Source organism: Bombina bombina, chromosome 5, assembly GCF_027579735.1.
Source record: "Bombina bombina isolate aBomBom1 chromosome 5, aBomBom1.pri, whole genome shotgun sequence".
In the NCBI taxonomy this organism is placed as follows: domain Eukaryota; kingdom Metazoa; phylum Chordata; class Amphibia; order Anura; family Bombinatoridae; genus Bombina; species Bombina bombina.
In genome coordinates this window covers 436136473-436152374 of record NC_069503.1, presented here as the reverse complement: position 1 = coordinate 436152374, position 15902 = coordinate 436136473, and the positions used below count along the sequence as shown (strand labels likewise).

General features: G+C 39.5%; 1 protein-coding gene across 4 annotated transcripts in view; it reads left to right on the top strand.

Moving 5' to 3' along the window:
* The window catches only part of DNAJC13 (DnaJ heat shock protein family (Hsp40) member C13), a 709325-nt gene extending 704821 nt beyond the window's left edge, over positions 1 to 4504 (top strand). For all 4 annotated transcript variants that reach the window (XR_008402530.1, XM_053714290.1, XM_053714292.1 and 1 more), the window contains one exon: positions 3618 to 4504. Coding sequence is in view for 3 of the 4 variants with exons in the window: in XM_053714290.1 (XP_053570265.1) it covers positions 3618 to 3715 (98 nt within the window). In the remaining variant the exon portion in view is untranslated. The remainder of the gene's footprint in view (positions 1 to 3617) is intronic.
* The last annotated feature ends 11398 nt before the right edge of the window (positions 4505 to 15902 follow it).

The following is a 15902-nucleotide window of genomic DNA, read 5'->3' as shown; positions in this document are numbered from 1 at the left end:
AATCAGTCTTGGAACAAGAGGAAGCAATCGAAGAAGCCTGCAAATGATTCAAAGTCAGCATGAAGAGCCTGCCCCCGATCCGGGACCGGATCTTGTAGGGGGCAGACTTTCTCAATTCACTCAAGCCTGGGTTCAGGATGTTCCGGATCCCTGGGCGGTGGACATCGTATCCCAGAGGTACAAACTAGAGTTCAAGACTTTTCTTCCCAGAGGCAGGTTCCTCCTCTCAAGATTATATGTAGACCAGATAAAGAGAGGCATTCTTACATTGTGTCCTGGATCTTTTTGCCCTGGGAGTAATAGTTCCAGTTCCAATCCAGGAACAGGGTCTGGGATTCTACTCCAATCTGTTTCTTGCTTTCCAAAAAAGAGGGGACCTTCAGGCCAATTTTAGCTCTAACATGTCTAAACGTTTCTCAGAGTACCGTCCTTCAAGATGGAAACTATACATTCCATTATTTCCTTGGTCCAAGAGGGGTTAAGTTCATGACGACCATAGACCTGAAGGATGCGTACCTTCATGTTCCCATTCACAAGGATCATTACAAGTTTCTGAGAATCGCTTTTCTAAACAAACACTTTCAGTTTGTGGCTCTGCCATTCGGCCTTGCCACAGCTCCCAGAATTTTTTCAAAGGTCCTGGGGGCTTTGTTGGCAGGAATCCGGTCTCAGGGCATTGCAGTAGCGCCCTTTCTGGACAACATTCTGGTTCAGGCGCCGTCTTTTCAACAAGCAAAGATCTTGTTGTCTTTTCTTCGTTCCCACGGATGGAAGGTGAATCTGGGAAAAAGTTCCTTGGTTCCAGCTTCGAGGGTAGTGTTCTTGGAGATCATAATAAAAGACTCCCTATCAATGAAGATATTTCTGACAGAGGTCAGAAAAACAAAGATCTTCGACACTTCACCTTCAGTCCTCTCCTCGGCTGTCAGTGGGTCAATGTATGGAGGTAATTGGTTTGATGGTGGCTTCCATGAACATCATTCCGTTCGCTGGATTCCATCTCAGACCTCTGCAGTTATGCATGCTCATGCAATGGAATGGGGATTATGTGAATCTGTCTCCGTGAATAGATCTGGATCGGGCAACAAGAGAATCTCTTCCGTGGTGGTTGTCTCAGGAACACCTCTCCCAGGGAACTTGCTTCCTGGGTGATTGTGACCATGGATGACAGCATGCTGGGTTGGGGAGCGGTCTGGGGCTCGTTGAAGGCTTAGGGTCTATGGACTCGGGAGGAGTCAGTTCTTCCCATAAACATCCTAGAGCTGAGAGCGATCTTCAATGCTCTACTGGCCTGACCTCAGTTAGCTTCAGCCCAGTTTATCAGGTTCCAGTCGGACAACATAACATTGGTGGCTTACATCAACCACTAGGGAGGAACTCTGAGTTCCTTGGCCCTGAAAGAGGTGGCCAGAATTATTCAGTGGGCGGAGACCCACAGCTGCTGTCTATCTGCGATCCACATTCCAGGAGTGGACAATTGGGAAGCAGATTTTCTGAGCAGACAGACCTTTCACCTGGGGGAGTGGGAACTCCATCCGGAGGTGTTTTCCAGCTTGACCCTGAAATGGGGGCAGCCGGAGCTGGATGTCATGGCATCTCGGCAGAATGCCAAGCTTCCGAGGTACGGGTCGAGGTCAAGGGATCCACAGGTCGTCCTGATAGATGCTCTGGTGGTCCCTTGGAATTTCAGTCTAGCATACCTGTTTCCTCCGTTCGCTCTCCTTCCACGAGTCATTGCTCGGATCAAGCAGGAGAGGGCGTTGGTGATTCTCATTGCACCGGCGTGGCCTTGCAGGATATGGTATGCGAAGGACCTTCTACTTCAGGCTCCCTTCCTTTATCCAAATCTCACTTCTCTGAAGCTGACTGCTTGAAGATTAAACGTTTCGTTTTATCTAAACATAGGTTCTCGGAATCGGTCATTGAGACCTTGATCCAAGCTCGTAAGCCTGTGACTAGGAATATTTACCATAAAATATGGTGTAAATATCTGTATTGGTGTGAATCCAGAGGCTACTCGTGGAGTAGAGTCAGGATTCCTAGGACTTTGTCTTTTCTTCAGGAAGGTCTGGAGAAGGGTTTGTCAGCTAGTACTCTGAAGGGTCAAGTTTTTGCTTTGTCTATTTTGTTACATAAGCGTCTGGTGGATGTGCCAGATGTGCAATCTTTTTGTCAGGCCTTGGTCAGAATCCGGCCTGTGTTTAAACATGTTACTCCTCCCTGGAGTTTTAACCTTGTTCTTAAAGTTCTTCAACAGGCTCCGTTTGAGCCTATGCATTCCTAAGATATTAAGATGTTACCTTGGAAGGTTTTGTTTTTTGTTGCTATTTCTTCTGCTCAAAGAGTCTCAGAACTCTCAGCTTTGCAGTGTAATTCCCCTTACCTTATCTTTCATCCTGATAAGGTGGTTCTTCGTACTAACTTATGTTTCCTTCCTAAAGTTGTTTCGGATAGGAATATTAATCAGGAAATCGTTGTTCTTTCCTTGTGTCCATAAGGAGCGTTTGTTGCACAACCTAGATGTGGTGCGTGCGTTGAAATTCTGTTTGCAGGCGACTAAGGACTTTCGCCAGTCTTCTGCTTTGTTTGTCTGTTTTTCTGGGAAACGCAAGGGTCAGAAAGCTACGGCTACTTCTCTTTCGCTTTGGCTGAAGAGTATAATTCGCTTGGCCTATGAAACTGCTAGACAGCAGCCTCCTGAGAGAATCACGGCTCATTCCACGAGGGCTGTTTCTTCTTCCCGGGCATTCAAAAATGAAGCTTCTGTGAAACAGATTTGCAAGGCTGCAAATTGGTCCTCTCTGCATACTTTTTCAAAATGTTTTAAATTTTGCCTCGGCTGAGGCTTCTTTTGGGAGAAAGGTTCTTCAAGCAGTGCTGCCTTCCGTTTAGGTTACTTGTCTTGTCCCTCCCTTATCATCTGTGTCCTCTAGCTTGGGTATTGATTCCCAACAGTAATTGATGATGATCCATGGACTCACCGTGTCATTAGAAAGAATTAAATTTATGGTTACCTGATAAATGTATTTATTTCTTGACACGGTGAGTCCACAGCCCTCCCTGTATTTTTCAGACAGTTTTATGTTATATAAACCTCAGGCACCTCTGCACCTTGTGTTGCTTTCTTTCTCTCCTTTTCCTTTGGTCGAATGACTGGGGGCTCTGGGAAGGGAAGTGATACTTATCAGCTTTGCTGTGGTGCTCTTTGCCTCCTCCTGCTGGACAGCAGTGATATTTGCAACAGTAATCGATGATGATCCGTGGACTCAGTGTCAAGAAAGAAAGAAATTGATCAGGTAAGCATAAATTTTCACATGCAGCCACTTCTGTATACTACCCTGTCATTAAAACTATTTATTAATACAATCTTTAGCTTGTTAACTCACAAGCCATTCAGTTTTGAAGGCTACTTTATAAACAAAGGTATTAATAAAACAAACCCCACATCTGCTTGTGCCTTGTAATTCCTTCTACAAACATGCATATTAAAGTAAAAGTTGTTGAAAAAGTATTTCACAGTTTAGTTGCTGTTTATTCAATATGTGTTACACACTGAAATGATTTCCCTTTTTCAATTACAATCATTTCAATGTCAAACATTTGCTTTTGCCTTTTAGGACCTGGAGTTGCTGGCTATCTTACAGCAGGATCTGCATCAACAGTTATGCATAATGTACCTCCACCGGTGGACCACGATGCAGGAGATCTTGGATAAAAAGATAGAAAGATTTTGGGTCAATGAAGTTTCAAACAATGGAATCTCAAATTGTTGCACGAGGGAGACAGATGCAAACCTTCCCTCCCCCAGAGATGATTTAAAAAGAACTTTATTTTCTGCCTTCCTTGTTTTATGACAAAGTGTTATTCCTTTTTGTAAAAAATATATTTTTATTTAGGGGTTACAAAATAAATCTGGGATGAGATTCTGATGAAGCATTACTATGTAACGTAAAAGTGAAAGCATTCTGGATCGCCCGTCAGGTTACATAGGTTTGTTTTTGTCTGTCTTATTTTTTTTGTACCTAAGCACATTCTGTTCCTATTTGTTTACAAGACTGTGAATCAAAATAATCTCCATGTTCTTAGTTTTATATTCCATAAATTGACAGGATTATCACATGAAACAAATGTCTAAAGGGCATTTTGCTTCCGTTCTCTTTAATGTTTGACATGGTTGGGCTCTGTGAACTTTAAAGGATTTTTGAATTATTTTTTTTCTAATTATGTTCTTTACAAATCATTAACACTATCTGCCCATGAAGAATGAAGAACTGAAGATATTCCCATGTACAGCCTAGCTTTACCAAATAATAAATTAAAACGAATATCTGTGTGAAGAATAAAAAATAAAATGTCCGCTTGTTATGTAAGAACATAGTCTAATAGTGACATGATTTAAACATTATCCAATATGTACAACTTTCTATGTACAATATACATACAGATCATTCATGTACATAACATTTTAAGAAAATAAAGGGAATTAAAAACCTTGTTAAGGAAACGTTTATGAAATATATTTTAATGTAACAGAAAAACACAGCAAACCATAATCTTAATAAGTTAGGTTTTATATAAATACACATAACTTATTTATAGTTTTGTACAGGGCACACAAAAAACACCTTTGAACTTTTGTAATACTATTCTGTAGTACAAGTTTAAAGCATACATAGTTTATTGTTGTAAAATGGCATTTATATTGTTTAAGCTCAGATAAATTTGTAAATTTTTGTGTAACACAGTGAGCTGTATTTGTGAATTATATTTAAAACTGGACAGTCAAAATACTATGCCTGAGTCAGTCACAGAGACATCTGCTATTACTGCTGTGTTTCTGTATCAGTCATTCTGTCTCAATGTATGTCTGTCAATCTCCTCTCTCCTCCACCTTCCTTCCTGTCCTTTACAAATGGAACAGACAATCGCGCACATCAAACAAAGCATGCTGTGTGAGATAGACATGAAACCCATTTTTTTTTCTTTCATGATTCAGATAGAGTGTATAATTATCAAAAATGAATTATTAAATTCACTTTGTACTCTTAGTATCCTTTGTTGAAAAGTAGCCTGAGGAGCAAGCATATGTCTGGAGCACGTCATGGCAGAAGTGTTGCAATAATGCTTTTAACATTGTTTTACAATGAGCAACCACTGCTGGCATCTAGTGCTCAAAAGCATTCTTGCAAAACTGCTGCCATATATTTCTCCATACACAAGCATGCTACCTACTTGGGTATTCTATTATCAAATTTACTTTGTTCCTATGGTATTCATTGTTGAAGAGACGTATTAGAGCATTCACTCTAATTTGGTTACTACTGCTATGTGGTTGAGTCTGCATGCCTCTGACTTCCTGTCCTGACTTTCTCATCTTTCTCAGTCTTATAACACCCAACCCAGCGTACAAGGTACTAATTCTGGATTGAGTTACATAGATATGCCAGTTCCACATCCCTCTGCATCAGGCCTGCAGGTCTGCCTCTGACTTGATGTAAAGTTACCATTAGTCTCTAGGCTCTAACCTTTTCACCTGTAGTTTGGATATCTGACAATCACATTATAATGCACATTTATTGATTGCGAGTACAAGCTTGCAAATCTTAGTTATTGATTTAAATCTGTTTCCTCTTCCTTCTGTTAATACAGAGATTTGGGAAATTATTCCTAAGGTGGATGCAGCTATTTCCACTCTTGCCTGGTGTACTACTATCCAGAGTGTTTACAAAAGTGCTGGGAGCACTGTTGTCTGTAGTTCAAGCTCAGGGAATCTCTGTAGTTTCTCAATTTGACAACCACTGGTAATCCTTTTCATCTGGCTGTGTCTAACACTCAGATGTTACTTCACTTGTTTCAGAGTCACAGATGGAAGATAATTAACTCCTCAGGTTTGTGTGTCTTTTCTGGGATTCATTATCGATTCAGTGATAAAGCCTTTATACCTGACAGACCAGTGCAGACTGAAGCTGTAACAATTATAGACAGATTCAGAGGATGCACTCACTGTTCCTAAAATGATTGTTAAACTGGACATGATTGTGTTTAAAAATACACTTTATTTCAACAATTTAAAAAAAAATTATGAATATTAAAAATGTTATTTTACTGTAGTCAGCCTGTGCTCTGTCCATCATCATTATAATAACGCTTTGATGCTATACCTAGATTAGTTTTGCACTAAAATTACTTCATATTAAAACCAATGAAATAAAAGTAAAATGGGAGCAACCATTAAATCAGATTGATGTAGCATCTTAGGAACATAAAATTAGCAGGAAAAAAAAACAAGAGAGATATTAAAATAATTACTAGTGTGGCCAACTAGTTTTGGAGATATCATGGGGACCTAAAATCTTTTAGAGTTTAGAAGGTCACATTCAGTAAATGAGGAGGAGATATGGAACAGGCCCTTCTTAGGGTGGAAAATCGCTGGATTTATCTGTTAAACTCGGTCCAACTTTTTTGATGGAATAAAAAATATTTATTTTTTGTATTTATAAATTGATATTTTGTATTTATTTGAATCAAATTATGTCACACATGGCACAGTCCAGAGCTCTAGCATTGCTCTACATCGCTGGTTTTCAAACCTGTCCTCAGGCCTTCCTAACAGGTCACATGTTTTGGATAGCTGAACTAGAGCACAGGTGAAACAGCTGATTAGTAAACCTGGTTATTTTACCTGCTCTGGTTATCTAGAAAACCTAGACTGTTTGGGAGGCCTGAGGACAGGTTTGAAATCCAGTGCTCTACATTAATACTAAAGTTTCATGGATAATGAAGTCACCATACATGGGCTCATGGGAAGTGGGAGGGATTTAAATCCCTGGTGTGATGGGGTATCTCTTGCCTCCTAGTGGTCAGGGGGGGAATCTCCTACAGGTGATGACTTGTGGACTCTCACCATCATGAAATAAATTAATTTATCAGTTAAAGGGGCACTCAAGTCAAGATAAACTTTTATGATTCAAAAAGAGCATGCAGTTTTAAGAACGGGAACAAGATCCTACTGAGCATGTGCACAAGCTCACAAGGTATACATATACTAGTCTGTCATTGGCTGATATCTGTCACAGGATACAGGGGGCTGGAAAATGGGAGAAAAAATAAATTTGTCATAAAAACTCAGCTTATTTGAAATTCAGAGTAGGTGTTAAATCATTGTCTTTTTATTATGCACTTGTTAATTAGTTCTACTGCACTGAGTGGTCCTTTAAGCATAAATCTTGTTTATCTTATTTTAATTCAGCACCAACCAAATTTACAAAAAAACCTCCTCACTTTTTCTTTCCATTTGCAGGGAGAATCCACAAATTCATTCATTACTGTTGGGAATACAACACCTGTCCACCAGGAGGGGGCAAAGATACCCCATCCAAAGCATTACGTATCCCTCCCACTTACCTTACTCCCCCAGTAATTCTTTGCCTTGTCAACTAGGAGGTTGGCGAAGAAAGTGCTCTGAAGATATTGGTCCTTTAATGGGTAGTATCTGTAGTTTACAGATAGAAGAAAACAGGTGTCCATAAAATAGATGCGTCAAATTATTGGTTATCTGTTTTCAGTCCCTCTGTCCCGGTTGATTGAGTACTACTGAACAGGTGATCCTAAAACAATCTTCCGGCTCCCAACTCTTCAAAAGATTTCATGTAAAACACAAACCGCTAGTTTAGTCTTAAAAAGATAAAATGGAAAAGGGCACCCTCAAATGGTGTGGTACTTCCATTAAAAAGGTATGTGATGAAAATCGATTCTACTCACAAGAGGTTAAGCACTGGAATAGTGCTATACTGAAACTATGGACTTTTGAGTATACTCAACAGTTAATATGGAATATGATCATGTTTATCTTGAAAGATCCGACTCCACTTGACCAATATTAAAAAAAAAAGTGCATAAGTTACCAACTCCTTAAAACTGCTATAAGGTGCCGCAGAGATGCATCCCAAACTCAGAGAACCTCAAAGTGAATGAAGGACTCGATCGTAAGGGAAATAGTAACTCAAAACCTTAATAATACGTGACTTAAAAAAATATATATATTTATAACAGTTAAAATCAATGCGTTTCTCAGTGGTGCACTGTTTCTTCAGGTGAATTATAGAAAATGTAACATACCAAACATTTGTAGATCCTTAGTCTAGACTTGGAAGAAGATGGTAAATTTGAAACAAGGACATTCTTTAAACCTGTAGACAAACAACTATATCCATGGAAATAGTTGTCACTACAAAAGATGGGTAGACAATGTACCAGTAGGACAGTTCTTAAGGATTAAGAAGAATTGTTCAAAAATTGCTGATTATGAACAACAGGTTACAATTTTACAGAACAGATTTTATGAACGAGGCTACAATAAAGACATTATAAATCTTGCAAAGGAAAGAGCAAATAAGACTGATAGAGGAACCCTAATTAAATACAACCAGGTTAAGGGTAAAAGAAACACAAACACTATACAGGGAGTGCAGAATTATTAGGCAAGTTGTATTTTTGAGGATTAATTTTATTATTGAACAACAACCATGTTCTCAATGAACCCAAAAAACTCATTAATATCAAAGCTGAATAGTTTTGGAAGTAGTTTTTAGTTTGTTTTTAGTTATAGCTATTTTAGGGGGATATCTGTGTGTGCAGGTGACTTTTACTGTGCATAATTATTAGGCAACTTAACAAAAAACAAATATATACTTATTTCAATTATTTATTTTTACCAGTGAAACCAATATAACATCTCAACATTCACAAATATACATTTCTGACATTCAAAAACAAAACAAAAACAAATCAGTGACCAATATAGCCACCTTTCTTTGCAAGGACACTCAAAAGCCTGCCATCCATGGATTCTGTCAGTGTTTTGATCTGTTCACCATCAACATTGTGTGCAGCAGCAACCACAGCCTCCCAGACACTGTTCAGAGAGGTGTACTGTTTTCCCTCCTTGTAAATCTCACATTTGATGATGGACCACAGGTTCTCAATGGGGTTCAGATCAGGTGAACAAGGAGGCCATGTCATTAGATTTTCTTCTTTTATACCCTTTCTTGCCAGCCACGCTGTGGAGTACTTGGACGCGTGTGATGGAGCATTGTCCTGCATGAAAATCATGTTTTTCTTGAAGGATGCAGACTTCTTCCTGTACCACTGCTTGAAGAAGGTGTCTTCCAGAAACTGGCAGTAGGACTGGGAGTTGAGCTTGACTCCATCCTCAACCCGAAAAGGCCCCACAAGCTCATCTTTGATGATACCAGCCCAAACCAGTACTCCACCTCCACCTTGCTGGCGTCTGAGTCGGACTGGAGCTCTCTGCCCTTTACCAATCCAGCCACGGGCCCATCCATCTGGCCCATCAAGACTCACTCTCATTTCATCAGTCCATAAAACCTTAGAAAAATCAGTCTTGAGATATTTCTTGGCCCAGTCTTGACGTTTCAGCTTGTGTGTCTTGTTCAGTGGTGGTCGTCTTTCAGCCTTTCTTACCTTGGCCATGTCTCTGAGTATTGCACACCTTGTGCTTTTGGGCACTCCAGTGATGTTGCAGCTCTGAAATATGGCCAAATGGGTGGCAAGTGGCATCTTGGCAGCTGCACGCTTGACTTTTCTCAGTTCATGGGCAGTTATTTTGCGCCTTGGTTTTTCCACACGCTTCTTGCGACCCTGTTGACTATTTTGAATGAAACGCTTGATTGTTCGATGATAACGCTTCAGAAGCTTTGCAATTTTAAGAGTGCTGCATCCCTCTGCAAGATATCTCACTATTTTTGACTTTTCTGAGCCTGTCAAGTCCTTCTTTCTTTCATGTAATTAGCAAGAGTCCATGAGCTAGTGACGTATGGGATATACATTCCTACTAGGAGGGGCAAAGTTTCCCAAACCTCAAAATGCCTACAAATACACCCCTCACCACACCCACAAATCAGTTTTACAAACTTTGCCTCCTATGGAGGTGGTGAAGTAAGTTTGTGCTAGATTCTACGTTGATATGCGCTCCGCAGCAGGTTGGAGCCCGGTTTTCCTCTCAGCGTGCAGTGAATGTCAGAGGGATGTGAGGAGAGTATTGCCTATTTGAATTCAATGATCTCCTTCTACGGGGTCTATTTCATAGGTTCTCTGTTATCGGTCGTAGAGATTCATCTCTTACCTCCCTTTTCAGATCGACGATATACTCATATATATACCATTACCTCTGCTGATTTTCGTTTCAGTACTGGTTTGGCTTTCTACAACATGTAGTTGAGTGTCCTGGGGTAAGTAAGTCTTATTTTCTGTGACACTCTAAGCTATGGTTGGGCACTTTTTTATAAAGTTCTAAATATATGTATTCAAACATTTATTTGCCTTGACTCAGGATGTTCAACATTCCTTATTTTCAGACAGTCAGTTTCATATTTGGGATAATGCATTTGAATAAAACAATTTTTTTCTTACCTTAAAATTTGACTTTTCCCTGTGGGCTGTTAGGCTCGCGGGGGCTGAAAATGCTTCATTTTATTGCGTCATTCTTGGCGCTGACTTTTTTGGCGCAAAATTTTTTTTCTGTTTCCGGCGTCATACGTGTCGCCGGAAGTTGCGTCATTTTTGACGTTCTTTTGCGCCAAAAATGTCGGCGTTCCGGATGTGGCGTCATTTTTAGCGCCAAAAGCATTTAGGCGCCAAATAATGTGGGCGTCTTATTTGGCGCTAAAAAAATATGGGCGTCACTTTTGTCTCCACATTATTTAAGTCTCATTTTTTATTGCTTCTGGTTGCTAGAAGCTTGTTCACTGGCATTTTTTCCCATTCCTGAAACTGTCATTTAAGGAATTTGATCAATTTTGCTTTATATGTTGTTTTTTCTATTACATATTGCAAGATGTCCCATGTTGAAGCTGAGTCAGAAGATATTTCTGGAAAATCGCTGCCTGGTGCTGGAGCTACCAAAGCTAAGTGTATCTGCTGTAAACTTTTGGTAGCTGTTCCTCCAGCTGTTGTTTGTATTAAATGTCATGACAAACTTGTTAATACAGATAATATTTCCTTTAGTAAAGTTACATTACCTGTTGCTGTTCCATCAACATCTAATACTCAGAGTGTTCCTGATAACATAAGAGATTTTGTTTCTAAATCCATTAAGAAGGCTATGTCTGTTATTCCTCCTTCTAGTAAACGTAAAAAGTCTTTTAAAACTTCTCATTTTTCAGATGAATTTTTAAATGAACATCATCATTCTGATTCTGATAATGGCTCTTCTGGTTCAGAGGATTCTGTCTCAGAGGTTGATGCTGATAAATCTTCATATTTATTTAAAATGGAATTTATTCGTTCTTTACTTAAAGAAGTCCTAATTGCATTAGAAATTGAGGATTCTGGTCCTCTTGATACTAAATCTAAACGTTTAGATAAGGTTTTTAAATCTCCTGTAGTTATTCCAGAAGTTTTTCCTGTTCCTGGTGCTATTTCTGAAGTAATTTCCAGAGAATGGAATAATTTGGGTAATTCATTTACTCCTTCTAAACGTTTTAAGCAATTATATCCTGTGCCATCTGACAGATTAGAATTTTGGGACAAAATCCCTAAGGTTGATGGGGCTGTCTCTACTCTTGCTAAGCGTACTACCATTCCTATGGCAGATGGTACTTCCTTTAAGGATCCTTTAGATAGGAAAATTGAATCCTTTCTAAGAAAAGCTTACTTGTGTTCAGGTAATCTTCTTAGACCTGCTATATCTTTGGCGGATGTTGCTGCAGCTTCAACTTTTTGGTTGGAAGCTTTAGCGCAACAAGTAACAGATCATAATTCTCATAGCATTATTATTCTTCTTCAACATGCTAATAATTTTATTTGTGATGCCATCTTTGATATCATTAGAGTTGATGTCAGGTATATGTCTCTAGCTATTTTAGCTAGAAGAGCTTTATGGCTTAAAACTTGGAATGCCGATATGTCTTCTAAGTCTACTCTGCTTTCCCTTTCTTTCCAGGGTAATAAATTATTTGGTTCTCAATTGGATTCTATTATCTCAACTGTTACTGGAGGGAAAGGAACTTTTTTACCACAGGATAAAAAATCTAAAGGTAAATTTAGGTCTACTAATCGTTTTCGTTCCTTTCGTCACAACAAGGAACAAAAGCCTGATCCTTCATCCTCAGGAGCTGTATCAGTTTGGAAACCATCTCCAGTCTGGAATAAATCCAAGCCTTTTAGAAAATCAAAGCCAGCTCCCAAGTCCACATGAAGGTGCGGCCCTCATTCCAGCTCAGCTGGTAGGGGGCAGATTACGTTTTTTCAAAGGAATTTGGATCAATTCCGTTCACAATCTTTGCATTCAGAATATTGTTTCAGAAGGGTACAGAATTGGCTTCAAGATAAGGCCTCCTGCAAAGAGATTTTTTCTTTCCCGTGTCCCAGTAAATCCAGCGAAGGCTCAAGCATTTCTGAAATGCGTTTCAGATCTAGAGTTGGCTGGAGTAATTATGCCAGTTCCAGTTCTGGAACAGGGGCTGGGGTTTTATTCAAATCTCTTCATTGTACCAAAGAAGGAGAATTCCTTCAGACCAGTTCTGGATCTAAAAATATTGAATCGTTATGTAAGGATACCAACATTCAAAATGGTAACTGTAAGGACTATCCTGCCTTTTGTTCAGCAAGGGCATTATATGTCTACAATAGATTTACAGGATGCATATCTGCATATTCCGATTCATCCAGATCACTATCAGTTTCTGAGATTCTCGTTCCTAGACAAGCATTACCAGTTTGTGGCTCTGCCGTTTGGCCTAGCAACAGCTCCAAGAATTTTTTACGAAGGTTCTCGGTGCCCTTCTGTCTGTAATCAGAGAACAGGGTATTGTGGTATTTCCTTATCTGGACGATATCTTGGTACTTGCTCAGTCTTCACATTTAGCAGAATCTCATACAAATCGACTTGTGTTGTTTCTTCAAGATCATGGTTGGAGGATCAATTTACTAAAAAGTTCATTGATTCCTCAGACAAGGGTAACCTTTTTGGGTTTCCAGATAGATTCAGTGTCCATGACTCTATCTTTGACAGACAAGAGACGTCTAAAATTGATATCAGCTTGTCAAAACCTTCAGTCACAATCATTCCCTTCGGTAGCCTTATGCATGGAAATTCTAGGTCTTATGACTGCTGCATCGGACGCAATCCCCTTTGCTCGTTTTCACATGCGACCTCTTCAGCTCTGTATGCTGAACCAGTGGTGCAGGGATTACACAAAGATATCTCAATTAATATCTTTAAAACCGATTGTACGACACTCTCTGACGTGGTGGACAGATCACCATTAGTTCAGGGGGCTTCTTTTGTTCTTCCGACCTGGACTGTAATCTCAACAGATGCAAGTCTTACAGGTTGGGGAGCTGTGTGGGGGTCTCTGACGGCACAAGGGGTTTGGGAATCTCAGGAGGTGAGATTACCGATCAATATTTTGGAACTCCGTGCAATTTTCAGAGCTCTTCAGTCTTGGCCTCTTCTAAAGAGAGAATCGTTCATTTGTTTTCAGACAGACAATGTCACATCTGTGGCATACATCAATCATCAAGGAGGGACTCACAGCCCTCTGGCTATGAAAGAAGTATCTCGAATTCTGGTTTGGGCGGAATCCAGCTCCTGTCTAGTTTCTGCGGTTCATATCCCAGGTATAGACAATTGGGAAGCGGATTATCTCAGTCGCCAAACATTGCATCCGGGCGAATGGTCTCTTCACCCAGAGGTATTTCTTCAGATTGTCCAAATGTGGGGACTTCCAGAAATAGATCTGATGGCCTCTCATCTAAACAAGAAACTTCCCAGGTATCTGTCCAGATCCAGGGATCCTCAAGCGGAAGCAGTGGATGCATTGTCACTTCCTTGGAAGTATCATCCTGCTTATATCTTTCCGCCTCTAGTTCTTCTTCTAAGAGTGATCTCCAAGATTCTGAAGGAATGCTCGTTTGTTCTGCTGGTAGCTCCAGCATGGCCTCACAGGTTTTGGTATGCGGATCTTGTCCGGATGGCCTCTTGCCAACCGTGGACTCTTCCGTTAAGACCAGACCTTCTGTCGCAAGGTCCTTTTTTCCATCAGGATCTCAAATCCTTAAATTTAAAGGTATGGAGATTGAACGCTTGATTCTTAGTCAAAGAGGTTTCTCTGACTTTGTGATTAATACTATGTTACAGGCTCGTAAATCTGTATCTAGGGAGATATATTATAGAGTCTGGAAGACTTATATTTCTTAGTGTCTTTCTCATCATTTTTCCTGGCATTCTTTTAGAATTCCAAGAATTTTACAGTTTCTTCAGGATGGTTTGGAGAAAGGTTTGTCTGCAAGTTCTTTGAAAGGACAAATCTCTGCTCTTTCTGTTCTTTTTCACAGAAAGATTGCTAATCTTCCTGATATTCATTGTTTTGTACAAGCTTTGGTTCGTATAAAACCTGTCATTAAATCAATTTCTCCTCCTTGGAGTTTGAATTTGGTTCTGGAGGCTCTTCAAGCTCCTCCGTTTGAACCTATGCATTCATTGGACATTAAATTACTTTCTTGGAAAGTTTTGTTCCTTTTGGCCATCTCTTCTGCCAGAAGAGTTTCTGAATTATCTGCTCTTTCTTGTGAGTCTCCTTTTCTGATTTTTCATCAGGATAAGGCGGTGTTGCGAACTTCTTTTGAATTTTTACCTAAGGTTGTGAATTCCAACAACATTAGTAGAGAAATTGTGGTTCCTTCATTATGTCCTAATCCTAAGAATTCTAAGGAGAAATCATTGCATTCTTTGGATGTAGTTAGAGCTTTGAAATATTATGTTGAAGCTACTAAGAATTTCCGAAAGACTTCTAGTCTCTCTAGTGACTCTTGCGTGGAAAGATCCACATCTTGGGTAGTCATTATCCCATACGTCACTAGCTCATGGACTCTTGCTAATTACATGAAAGAAAACATAATTTATGTAAGAACTTACCTGATAAATTCATTTCTTTCATATTAGCAAGAGTCCATGAGGCCCACCCTTTTTGTGGTGGTTATGATTTTTTTGTATAAAGCACAATTATTCCAATTCCTTATTTTTTATGCTTTCGCACTTTTTTCTTATCACCCCACTTCTTGGCTATTCATTAAACTGATTTGTGGGTGTGGTGAGGGGTGTATTTGTAGGCATTTTGAGGTTTGGGAAACTTTGCCCCTCCTGGTAGGAATGTATATCCCATACGTCACTAGCTCATGGACTCTTGCTAATATGAAAGAAATGAATTTATCAGGTAAGTTCTTACATAAATTATGTTTTTGACCCATTTTGCCAAAGGAAAGGAAGTTGCCTAATAATTATGCATACCTGATATAGGGTGTTGATGTCATTAGACCACACCCCTTCTCATTACAGAGATGCACATCACCTAATATGCTTAATTGGTAGTAGGCTTTCGAGCCTATACAGCTTGGAGTAAGACAACATGCATAAGGAGGATGATGTGGTCAAAATACTCATTTGCCTAATAATTCTGCACTCCCTGTAGATGTTCCATTTATAACTCAGTACAGTAGTGATCACAATACCATTAGACAAATTATACACGAACACTGGCACTTTTAGGAGACACTATTTCACCCACACTAAAGATAGTTTATGAGGGCAAATAATATTAAATCACATTTAGCACCAAGTGAGTTCAAAAAGAAAAATCTTACACTAAAGGATGTGGATCTAAGCGGACATGAACTCAAAGGCTTTTATCCCTGTTTTACTTGTCGTGCGTGCAGGTTCAGCAATAAAAAGAAATCCATTATAGTAACGAATACCGGTGAAGAATTTATAATAAAATACATCATTAGATGCACACAAAAGGGTGTTATTTATATGATACAGTGCACTTGTAACCTGATATATTTGGGTGAGACCACTAGAAGTCTAAGACATAGAATAAGGG